General features: G+C 38.9%; 2 protein-coding genes across 3 annotated transcripts in view; both read right to left on the bottom strand.

Moving 5' to 3' along the window:
• Positions 1-483: 483 nt before the first annotated feature.
• Positions 484-5,221, bottom strand: LOC307267052 (peptidyl-prolyl cis-trans isomerase A-like). The gene is made up of 6 exons (XM_080049250.1): positions 4,952-5,221; positions 4,719-4,749; positions 3,001-3,089; positions 2,804-2,900; positions 1,482-1,557; positions 484-983 (listed from the first exon to the last, which is right to left on the bottom strand). Exons 1-6 carry the CDS (start codon positions 5,102-5,104, stop codon positions 848-850), a joined length of 582 nt encoding a protein of 193 aa, XP_079905376.1. The 5' UTR covers positions 5,105-5,221; the 3' UTR covers positions 484-847.
• Positions 5,222-5,979: 758 nt separating this feature from the next.
• The window catches only part of LOC307267364 (zinc finger MIZ domain-containing protein 1-like), a 109,513-nt gene continuing 103,734 nt past the window's right edge, over positions 5,980-11,758 (bottom strand). For both annotated transcript variants that reach the window (XM_080049677.1, XM_080049678.1), the window contains 7 exons: positions 11,505-11,665; positions 11,330-11,397; positions 11,153-11,221; positions 10,818-11,062; positions 10,519-10,682; positions 9,636-9,920; positions 5,980-9,520 (listed from right to left, as the gene is read on the bottom strand). In XM_080049677.1, coding sequence (XP_079905803.1) covers positions 9,413-9,520; positions 9,636-9,920; positions 10,519-10,682; positions 10,818-11,062; positions 11,153-11,221; positions 11,330-11,397; positions 11,505-11,665 — 1,100 coding nt within the window. In that variant the 3' untranslated portion in view covers positions 5,980-9,412. The remainder of the gene's footprint in view (positions 9,521-9,635; positions 9,921-10,518; positions 10,683-10,817; positions 11,063-11,152; positions 11,222-11,329; positions 11,398-11,504; positions 11,666-11,758) is intronic.

The following is an 11,758-nucleotide window of genomic DNA, read 5'->3' as shown; positions in this document are numbered from 1 at the left end:
TATACCATTGCACTGCTGGCAGAACCGACAGTATGCTGCCATACAAAATTACATGCAACAAATCCAAGCCGACCCCCCCTCGAAGGAGCAAAAAGACCCGACATTGTACACCTTAATTCTTTTCAACAGACTTTACCAGAATAAATACTTTGCAGAGTAAGATCATAAGTCAACTAAGGCTGATGGGGAAAACAGAGGGAGGGAGGGAAGAATGACAAGACACCGATCTCATTACATAAGCTGGGGATGAAAATGTTTGCCTCCCCCCATAAATGGACACACCTTTGGACTGAAATGTTTGCTCTGTAACTTCTAGATGTGTAAACAAACAACTGTTTGCTAGGGTACCGTATCATGTTAAAAAATACAATGAAATATCAAAACTTTTTTATGCCACCTCCAAGTGGAAAATGTACTGCAGGTACTTCCAGGTTCTCCAAGTAAAAAAAACAAACACACAGAAGGCAAGAATAAGTTCACATATTTAGAAAAAAAAAGATTTTATTTTTTTGTAAATGTCTCTTTTCCAAACCAGTTTCATTGTATGTAAATGAATGAATAGCTCTTGCACATATGGAAACCAACTTGAAATTTTCTATTCTACGTTCACATTTTCTAGCATGTCACAGTTAAGTGCTTTATTTGCCAGTGTAAAAACAAGACCAACAGATTTCACTGTGTACTGACAAGAACAACTGGGTGTTTAATCTTGAGATGATCAATTATCGGCAAAGATGAAGTAACTCTCTGTGCCATGATTTAAGAAAGAGCCTCTTTCACTCTGACTCCAGCATTGAAATGACAGCAGGAGATGAGCCTATCACCGTGTCCTCTGCTCACACGGAGTCTACTTGAGCTCTCCACAGTCTGTGATAGTGATCTTCTTGGAGGTTCGCCCAGACTGTGAACCGAAAGTCTCCACTTTCTTGACCACGTCCAGTCCCTCCTTCACGCTGCCAAAGACAACATGCCTGTTATCCAGCCTGAATGAAGAAAAGAGGAGGTTTATTATCCCTACCCCGGACAGTGAGACAATCCAGGATGCACCCAACTGGGTTTGACTCATGGCTTTTGTTTGGGTGATGCCACTCTTTCTGGAGCGATTTCTTCTATATATATTCTTCACTTTCTTTGCTTTAATGCGAAAACATTACAATAATTTGCCGATTCCACTAAGAATTGTATTCCCAGGAGGGTCGGAATAAAACCGAGAAACAACTTGTTTTTACAATAACTGGACACACTATCAAACCCACATTTTAAAATTGAGAATAATTAGCAGACTTAAATTAAATTTAGTTTAGATTACGAAGTATTGATGTCATTTCCTCCCTTCAATTTAGCTCCTTGCACATGATCAGAGCGGTATGTTTTTACAAGCCAGCAATTAACACACTTTAAATATGGCCAATAATAGTGAAATGTAACAGAGTAACTACAGTATCATCAACCCTTATGATGGATTGATTGTCAGCACATACCATTCTGTTTTAGAGGTGCAGATGAAGAACTGGGATCCATTGGTGTTAGGTCCAGCATTGGCCATAGACAAGATACCTACAATGCAGCAACTTAAAGTTATTATTTAAACATGATTCAGCATAATGTGACACAGAATACATTTTGACATGTTACAGGTGTAAACAATAAACTGACTGATGCTTCAGTTTCAGGGTCCTGGTATTGTGCATACTGACACTTCACCAGAACAGTCATTGTAAACGTTAGTAGGAACATATGTGCTTCTCCTATTAAAAAAAGTCAAAATGTCTGCTGTGAAAAAGGATACATGTATAACATGAGGTGCATTCAAAGTCAAACACTATATGCACATGGCTGCCACCTGGTGGTAGTAAATGAGTACGACGAACCATTTTACAATTGAGAACAGTTTCCATTATGTTCATTTTCATTAAATTACATTTTGAGTTGCACCCTCGAAAAAGTGTTTAATACATTAACACTATCATGTGTAGGGTCACATTGACCCGTATATTGCAAGTTTACAGAGCCTTGGCTGTATATTAGCACTAGGGGTGGGAATCTCTTGGCACCTCACGATTCGATTCCGAGGTCAACGATTCGATTCAAAATCGATTCTCAATGCATCTCGATGCTATTTATGTGTGATTTTCAAAAATATATTTATATACACATCTGAGTTTGCTACGAAGAGTTTGCTAATCACTTCCTAATTTTGTGATGATCATTAAATACAATCAACAGATGAATTACCTTCTATAATATTGAATTAGAGAAAAAGCTTTTCTTGTCACAAATATGACTTTCTATGACCAGTGCAATAATCAATGCAGCTTTCAACACAATATGGAAGTATGTAAAAACTAAACCGATTCAGTTTAATTTTCTTTCTACTCTTGTGTAATCATGTTTCTATAGGATTTCTATTCTATTATTTTCTATGTCATTTCAACACATTGCAAAAAGTATGGCTTGGAATTCAGCTCTCATACAAAAACGTAAACAGACAAAGACAGTGCAGGTCATATGGGTTTGCTGCTCCCAGCCCTTTTGTCGCCACTTTTAACAACTCGCACTTGTGTGGTGTGTATGCGCAGTGGCGCAGGAAATACTAATATTACATACCAAAAATAAAAATAAAAAAATAAAACGATTAACTTTTATGAATCGATTCGGAATCGTTCTTTCAGCTCAACCCGGTATGGACAGGTAGCGGATCGTGAGGAGATAATCAATGATTTGACTGCAAGCATGACTACACCTTTAATTAACAAAAAATAATTCTTGTTCCGAGCAGAGGTCAAAACAGAACGATGATTACCAGATCCGGTGTGCTTCAGTTTGAAGTTCTCATCGGGGAACTTCCATCCATAGATAGACTTTCCTCCAGTTCCATTGTGGTTAGTGAAATCTCCACCCTGAAAATACACATCACTGTACTTATTACACTGCAACAGTATGATGGACATAAAATAAAATAAACAAGGACACACAAAAAGATAAAGGGGAAAAGCCTACCTGGCACATGAAATTAGGAATCACTCTGTGGAAAATTGATCCCTTGTAACCGAAGCCATGTTCCCCTGTGCACAGAGCTCTGAAGTTCTCTACGGAGGATTAAATATATATTTTGTCAGATTTTCTCTCTGGTCAGTGGAACTCTTAGTTTTATGCTGGAACAATTCCACCGGTCTATCAGTATACCAGTTGTTTCTTATAGTTTCTTTGAAAGGGATCCATGTATTAATGTCAAATTTTTGAACCAACAGAATGTGTCCATAGCACAGAGAATGGAAGACTGCACAAAGGTGGCATTGAAGGTATGGCCAGATCCATCACGTTGATAACTTCCTGTATTTTTTTTTTATCAGATACAGTAGCTTGTCAATGAAATCCCAAGATCTTTCATTCGCAACAAAGTTCTTGTAAGGCAGTTTGTAGGTATAATACCATAATTGGTCTACCACTAAAATCTCCCCCACACTGTTTTTCATTCTTCTATTTTCTGACTGGTACTGACAGAAAAGTGCATGAACTTTTGAACTTAAAAGCCCCCACGGTAATTACAATATTTGTATGGTCTCCCCCCAGACTGAACTGTTCAAAATGGTGAGCAGGACTGAATTTCACCAAGCTTGAACGGAAGAAGTGAGGAGCGAATCCACAACCACCAATATAGATAGAATAGTATTTAATAGGGGTGGGAAAAAAAATCGATTTTCCGATTAAAATCGATTCTCTCTCGAACGATTCTGAATCGATTCAGAAAAGTTAATAATCGATTTTTTTTTTTAATAATAATTTTTTTTTTTTTAATATTTTTTTTTTTTTTTTTTTTGTAAATACTAATACTTCCTGCGCCATTGCGCATGCACACCACACATGTGCGAGTTGTTTCCAAAGTGGCTTCAAAAGGGCAGAGAGCAGCAAACCCATGACCTGCACCGGCTTTATCTCTGTTACGTTTTTGTATGAGAGCTGAATTCCAAGCCATACTTTTTGTACAATGTGTTGAAATCACATAGAAAATAGATAATAGAATAGAAATCCTATAGAAACATGATTTACGAGATTAGAAATAAAATAAAACTGAATCGGTTTAGTTTTTACATACTTCCATATTGTGTTGAAAGCTGCATTGATTATTGCACTGTTCATAGAAAGTCATATTTGTGACAAGAAAAGCTTTTCTCTTAATACAATATTAGAGAAGGCAATTCATCTGTTGATTGTCTTTAATGATCATCACAAAAGTAGGAAGTGATTAGCAAACTCTGAGTAGCAAACTCAGATGTGCATATAAATATATGTTTGAAATTCACACATGGGTATGTACATTAAAAATGTTTTGCATTGAGATGCATTGAAAATCGATTTTGAATCGAATCGTTGACCTCTGAATCGGAATCGAATCGAATCGTGAGGTGCCAAGAGATTCCCACCCCTTAATATAAAATGTATCACATTCCCATATAGAGCTCGGAAACTAAGGACCATTTAGAGCTGGGGAACATACTACCCTGGGAACAAAGGGATAACCCCTAAAGAACAGTATGTGCCACTGAGATGTAGTGCAGTACATTACAAGTGCAACATTGCAAAATATAGAAATACAAGACTAAAGTAGGCTACATCAAATTTTAACTGAAGTAGCCTACAGAGTGATTGTACTCAGAAGTTACTTTCCACCACAGGATGTATATGAAATGATATGTGGGTTGAAAATGATTGGTTACCTGCAGTTTTTGGCACAGCTTCTGCGTTGAGCTGTAAAAAGAAAAAAATGCCTCAGGGTCAAATGTGCACTAGAAACTGATGTAATAACTGTCAGCCCTTCTAGAGGCAGGTTGGACGGTTAAAAGACGACATGCAGCTGTTGTTTTCAAATTGCCTTAAAAACCTAAAAGATAAAGAAATACAACTTGAATTCAAAGCCATGTTTTTTTTTGTGTTGCTCTGATCTCCTCACCTCAAAGGTTACCCGTCCGAGAGGCTGGTTGTCTGCAGCAATGTCAAAGTAAACCGTGGGGTTTTTGTTTGCAGCCGCCGGGCCGCTGCTGTACATGCGCGCGGCGGTAAACGCCAGGGAACATACTTTTATCCTGTTTGATAAAAGTAACATTTTGCAGGTTGACGCGGCTCAGTGAATCACCTCAGGACAGGAGAGCTGGAGCAGGGGGAAAGTCACGCTTGCATGTGGTGGAGGAGACCATAGAGGTGGAGACCGAGACGCGGAAGTTTTCCTTACGCAACCGGAAGTCTCGGAGCTGCTATTGTTAAGGTCTCGCGATATTAAGTGATTTCGAGCAATATTACATGTATAGGCTTGAAAGAAATTCATAAATTTCTGACCTGATCAATATAATCATCCTTGTTATGGGTAAGTGTTATTTTCATTATAGCACATAGGGAAATAGTAAGGTGTCCTTTGTTTGGTTTGTAAATTATTTCAAATTAGGTGATTTTTAGCAAGTAAAATAGCAAGATAGATATGGGAATATTTGCTCTTCTTCCTGTTTTTTCTTCTTTTTTGTCTATTTTCTATTTTCTATGCACTGTGCTTGAGTTTTTTTTTAACATCATCAAAGTTTCAGTGGCACATAGCACAACATCTATAAGAATGCATTTATTGAAATACCAAAAACAGTTTAAGATTAACAACAGATTGATAGAAAAAGTATTTCTGATTCTGATTTTGATTGTGGAATTGCATCAATTCCACATAATGGCAAGCTGTCCTATCAGATTTATTAATAAAAAAAACTTGATATCCATCATTTACACCTTCTTGTTGGATAAGCAGTCTGTGGGAATTGGGCAGGCCTAAGCGTCAGCCTATGATGCAAGAGCACAAAAGACAAGACCACAGCAATGTACAGGTATCATCTGAATACATATTTATTAGATAAATATTAGGTTGTCACATCATCTAACTACATACAGTTCTGCAAGACTAAAAATCACAATTAGTTCCTTTATTCTTCTGACCAGTTTAGAATATGAAATGATTGTACATACAATGTACACAATAGAGACAATATGGCCACATTGCATGAATCACCTTAGATTGTATCATTTTCCAACTGTTCATGATATCAAAAATTGTACAAACTATGGATTCGGTTACAATCTTCTAGACCCGTCCCTCTCGCCACCATCCTCCCACCCCTCTGAATGATTTTCTTTGTAACCTTTTTTTTTCTTTGTTTTTTTTAAATCATTTTTTAATTAACTTTAGCACCTCAAAGTATGCAGGTGACGGACTAGAACACTTAAGCTAAATATTACATGTAAAACATAGCTGTCCCGGTTCTTTTGACAAAAGAGGTGAAAGTATATTACAGAGGGGGAACAAAATGCTGAGAGATACCCACAGACACTTACTAACAAGTTTCATTTTCCATATTCAGCCACTTCCAGTAGAGGGGTTGCAAGCTTTTTATTATGTTGAAGAAACAATGCACATTCCCAGGGAAAATGAATACATTTCTGTTCACATCAGTCTCTATATTCATGTACATATATACAGGCATCCTTGGGACGTTTAATCTAGCCTTGCCCCCAACATAAATTCCAGGCCAGAATGATGAACGTGCCCTTCTTCTCTGTAATTTTTCTCTGTTATTAATTACATTTTTCTTTTTTTTAAACAACCTCCCCCCAGAGAAATGGCCCTTTGTTGTGATTGTGCAGCTACAAATTTGAGGTGGTACCTTTTAAACCAAATTGGTTGACGTGAAAGAGAGAACAAAAAATGAAATGATGACTATTTCCATGGGAATTGATCAAAATCTGAAATTCAGATCATAAAAACATAAAATGTGTCAGTCTAATCATTTGAAGGAGGGACTATTTGTTTTGATGTCTCTTTGTGACATAAATATGAAACAACATTGTCAGTGAGCTGAACTGGAACAAATAATATTTCTTAAATGACATCTTAAAAATAATGTTTACATAAAAAAACCCAGGTGGTTAAATCAGCACAATGCTACGGTTGAAAGAAATTGGATTTCTAGCCTTACAGATTAACAAGAAAAACCAGTACAAAATAATTTACCAAAAAACAAAAGGGGGATAAAAATGTATATGGTCTCGTGCTTTTCAAAAAAAGACACATTTTCTATAACAAAAATATAAACAATATCATGGATTTCTTTAAAATATGGTTGTGATATATCTTTAAAATACCACTGTGTATTGGCAATTAGCAACAATTATGATATTCACATAGCTCACCAATTACACTGAAAGCCAGCTAATACACATTTTTTGTTTTAAACTGTTCAGTATCACTGATCAAATGTTAACATAAACTCATGAAATAGACAAGATTGATCATAGTCAATTGAGAACAACTGAGCGTGAAAGAAAATATCGCGTCAAACTGAGTCTGAAAAAGCTGAAAGGATGCTTCACAATCACCTTGAGCTGATGCAGGGAAGAGGTCAGGAAAATGTGTTTCAAATGAAAGGTGTGAGACAGAGTGCACTGGGAGGAAAGTGACTAGAAGCACGATGACCTGCAGGAAAATAGCTTATGAGACATTTGGATTGGCTTCCCCCAAGAAGAAGAGGAGTAGGAGGAGGAGGAGGCGAGATAGCTGTCGTATGCTGGTTACAAACAAAGTCAGTGGTTAGATGGGAGTTTTAGGGAGCGTACGCGGTTAGGCTTGGACGACTAATGATCAAAAGGACAAACATTATCGAGATGATACAAAAATATTCACAAGGATATTTACAGTACAATAGCATTTCTTAAAAAATAATACATTTGCATACTGAACAGCACTCTTCTCAAAAAGTGAAATTGAAAACAAACGTGTCAAAAGGTCTGCACCAATACTGCTTTAAAAACCACTTCTTGGAACAGCAGTGATGGATAAACTGTATTTGTCCTCCCCCCTAATATCTTTGAAATCAATATCACCTCCCGTCACAATAATAGAAACATACTCACACACACACTCATATTCACACCCACACACATTCACGTGCACTCAAAGTTGCACACAGGACCAAGCAAACACATGCACCTCCATTCTCATCCCTCTAACTTTGGTGATGTTGAGCAGTTTCCCAAAAGATTTATGGATAGTTGAAATATGCAGCGACAAAAAAAAAACACAAAAAACAAACAAAAAACATAATATAACACGGTATATCCAGCAAATACATGATAACTGTATCGCCAATATTAGCATTGTCCCTTCAAATGTTAGTGTTAAATAAATCATACTAAGTCTGACAGAAACCGAAAAAAATAAACTTACAAACAAAAGAGCTGAGGAAACAGCAACTGATAAAAACCACACTATCTTTTTTTTTTTTTTTTTTTAACCACTTGGAACAGCACTAGACAAGGGCTTGGCACACATGCACTTTGTATAGACTACTTAAACAGCACATCATTTAACAGGGAAAGAGATGCAACGTTGCAAAAATGCTGACACGAGCGACACCAGGGGGCTCATGCGGAGCAGACAGCGAGGAAAGAGTCGTAGCAGTAAGCAGTAAGCACAGCAGAATTCATCACAGGGAACTCCAATCTCTAATTTTGTACCTTTCATTTCCATTAAAATGACTCGTTTTTACAGGAGGAAGATAACTATACAATATGTTGAAATATACGAGTTTGCTACTCTTGGTACGCAGTATAAACTATTTTTTTTGGTGGGGCCAAAATGTTCTCAGATCAACCCTAAGAGGACTGAAAAGCAGGGATCTCTCTTTTTGACAAAAATATGTATGTATCAAGTTGTGGAAAAAAGTTGAAGCCAATCATTTCCAAAAGTCTTCGTTGGCAGGAGGGCAAAAGTGTATTTAGAAAAAAAACTTTTTATTCAAGGAAAGTCATACTCCTTAAGACAGATGTTTCTTTTTTGCATTGCCAAAATCTCTTGTGCTTTTAAATGATGTGTGGTGGACAAAAACAGTGCGACTAACCAGACCAGTCAGGGAATGGAGCTGTGACACCAGGAAGCTGTAGCCTCTCAGATTGGAATTACAATATGGACATAACGCACACTGGCCAGATAGCGCAGGTTTTTTTTTTCCGTCTGTTTTATACAGTGAATTCCTTTTTTCTTCTCAAAAGGAAATGAAAAATGAATAAAAAAAATGCTACAACACGTTCTTAATGTGCACACATACGCCGGTGTGTAAAAAAAATCAACTGAGTATAGCTGCACAGTTCAAAAGTATAGCCACGGGGCGAGAGGGCGGGCAGGGCGACCACACCGCATCCCGTCGTGTCTTTGAGTTTTTAACATCTTCCAGTCAATCTGTGCTGGCCAATGAAAACTGTACAAGAGGAAGAAGAGAAAGGGAGTGCATCTTTGTGTTTATCAAGTACTGAGCGACCGCCCTGGAGCTCTTGGTGGAAAACCGCAGGCAGTCAGAAAAGTTTATGTGTGTCTGTCTGCATTGCCTCAGTTGTTCTCGAAGAGCGATAGAAGGTCGTCATTGCTATTGCTGGGGAGGTCCGGTGGATCCAGGTACGACAACAGCTCATCCGGGTTAGCGAGCTCTGGAAGAAGCTGCGAGGAAGAAGGAATGAAGGGAAAAAAAAGATTTGGTTAGGTATTTAAGTAAAAACCCGGATTATTTTAGACTGTCTTTAAAAACATCTCTGCTCATTTCTGCAGGACTTACGTCTAAAGATGGCTCGGGCATGTCCGACCCTGCTTGGCTGTCCAAACTGCTGGATGGGTTGAAGGCCAGGTCGCCGTGTGGATGGTTGTTAGAGCTGGGCTGATGTTGTTGTTGCTGCTGCTGCTGCTGCTGCTGCTGTTGTTGCTGAGGAGGCTGGGCTTGTCGCGACGGCTGAGGAGGCCCACTGTGGTGTAGCTGCTGCCCCGATTGGCTCCCAGGGTGCGGAGGTGCATGTAAGCTCTGATGCAATGGACCGTGCGACTGGTCATTGGCAGAGTGAGGTATCTGTAGAGAGAGGGGAAACATTTTCAGACTAACGTTGTAATTCATAGTTATTTTAATTATTAGCTAAATGATTTAGTGTAAACAAATAAAATAAAGGTCTTTTTCATTGCTTCTTTTGTGAGGGAATTCCAAATGGATTCTATCCTCTGTGACTTTAGCTTAGTATGATTAACTTATTTTAGCTTGCCTTAGCTAGTCAGGCACCATCAGAGACTCTGGGAAGTTACTAGTCCCGTTGAATGGTACCAGGCTAGCTCCTAGTCTTTGCGTTAAGCTAACGGTCTGTTGGCTTCATCTACATATTTGTCTCACATGATGTGAGAGTGGTATTATGCCTCTCATCTAACTCTTAGCAGGATAGCAAATAAGCAAAATGTCAAATTACATTGCCCTTTTTTGGGGGCTAATATCTGGGGGGGAAAACACACGTACAGTAGATGAAGCTGAATTTCTGTTTGGTTTCTTTTTTTAAGCTAAGCCTTTCAAGCCAATAATGTAATTACTATCAGAAGCTTCCTTATTCATTTGATAAAAATATGAAAAAAAACGTAGAAAACAGAATTCAGCGTCGATAAAACCAAATGGCGGGAGAACTCACTGAGTCAGGCATGTTGTGTGAGAGTGGCTTGTCCTGGGTCATCAGGCCGCCGGGCATGTCAGGTGGGTGAGACAGCTGGGGACCGTGCATGAAATCATTCATCGACGTACCACCAGGGTTGCCGTGAGGGAAGTCAAAGTTCCCATGCCCCTGGTAACTGTTGCCTAGCGCACAAAAGGAAAACCAGTAAATACATGCATACATTTCTTGCAGTTATTAACAATTTATCTTGTAGTGTGTCTACCCAACATTTAGCAGACATATACTTGTCTATTTGAGGAATGTTGCTTATAACTGACCTTGGCTGCCGTATTCGCTGTTGCTGCCCCCTTGGTGAGAAGGTATTAATGGGAACGGCGATGGGCCGGGGCCGAGCTGAGCTATCATCTCCATCACATTGGGCATGATCATCTGGCTGGGGCTCATCATCTTAAACCTCTTGGCCAGCGGTCCATCTGGATCCTCCTTGATGTGGATATCAGACTTAATAGCCACCGGTCGCCAACTGCACGTCGGGTCAATGGTCACTTCCTCAAACTCCGAGCTGGAGAAAAACAAATGGAATCAAAAGCGTTCAGATACAAGGATATAAAGAGAAATTCATGATATGCATTTGTTTCTCATTTCAATTTACTTTTGGATGGCGTTTAAGATCCCCCACATGTACTGGTCCACTTCGAGTCCCTCTAACAACGCTGTTTTACTGGAGGAGGGAAGAGAAGAGAAACAGGGCTTAAAATTAAATTCCGAAAGAGAAAACTACGTTGTTTACAATCAAATACTGTGACGCATTTAAGGTGGATAAACATACTTGCATACAGGACATCGCCATGTCCCCCGCTCACAGTTCAGTTGTAAATATGATTCCAAATCGAAGCACTGCAAAGCGCAAGAAAAAAAGGTCACATTTGATATTCAGTACGCATTTAAAAAAATATTCTCCCCTTGAGGAATTAGGCGTGTTTGTCAATCCCTGCGGTGCCTACCTGAACGTGTTTGCAGTCGTGGCCTCTTGCTGGAAGCTGTATTCGCCGGAAGGTGATCGGACATTTGAGGGAAACCTTAATGGCCGTCTGCTCCACGCCGTCCTCTCCGTTGAGCGTTGTGTTTCCCGACGACGCTGCTACGCTGCTGAAGTTCCTCTTAACTTTAAGGGCAGAATGAGAAAAACATAGCGTGTAAGCAAGAAGTCTGGGAACGATCAGGACATATAAGGGTGCAAAATGTGTATTTTGTATCT

Source organism: Ammodytes marinus (assembly GCF_949987685.1).
Source record: "Ammodytes marinus genome assembly, chromosome: 20".
Taxonomy (NCBI): domain Eukaryota; kingdom Metazoa; phylum Chordata; class Actinopteri; order Uranoscopiformes; family Ammodytidae; genus Ammodytes; species Ammodytes marinus.
This window is presented reverse-complemented; position numbering and strand designations above follow the sequence as displayed.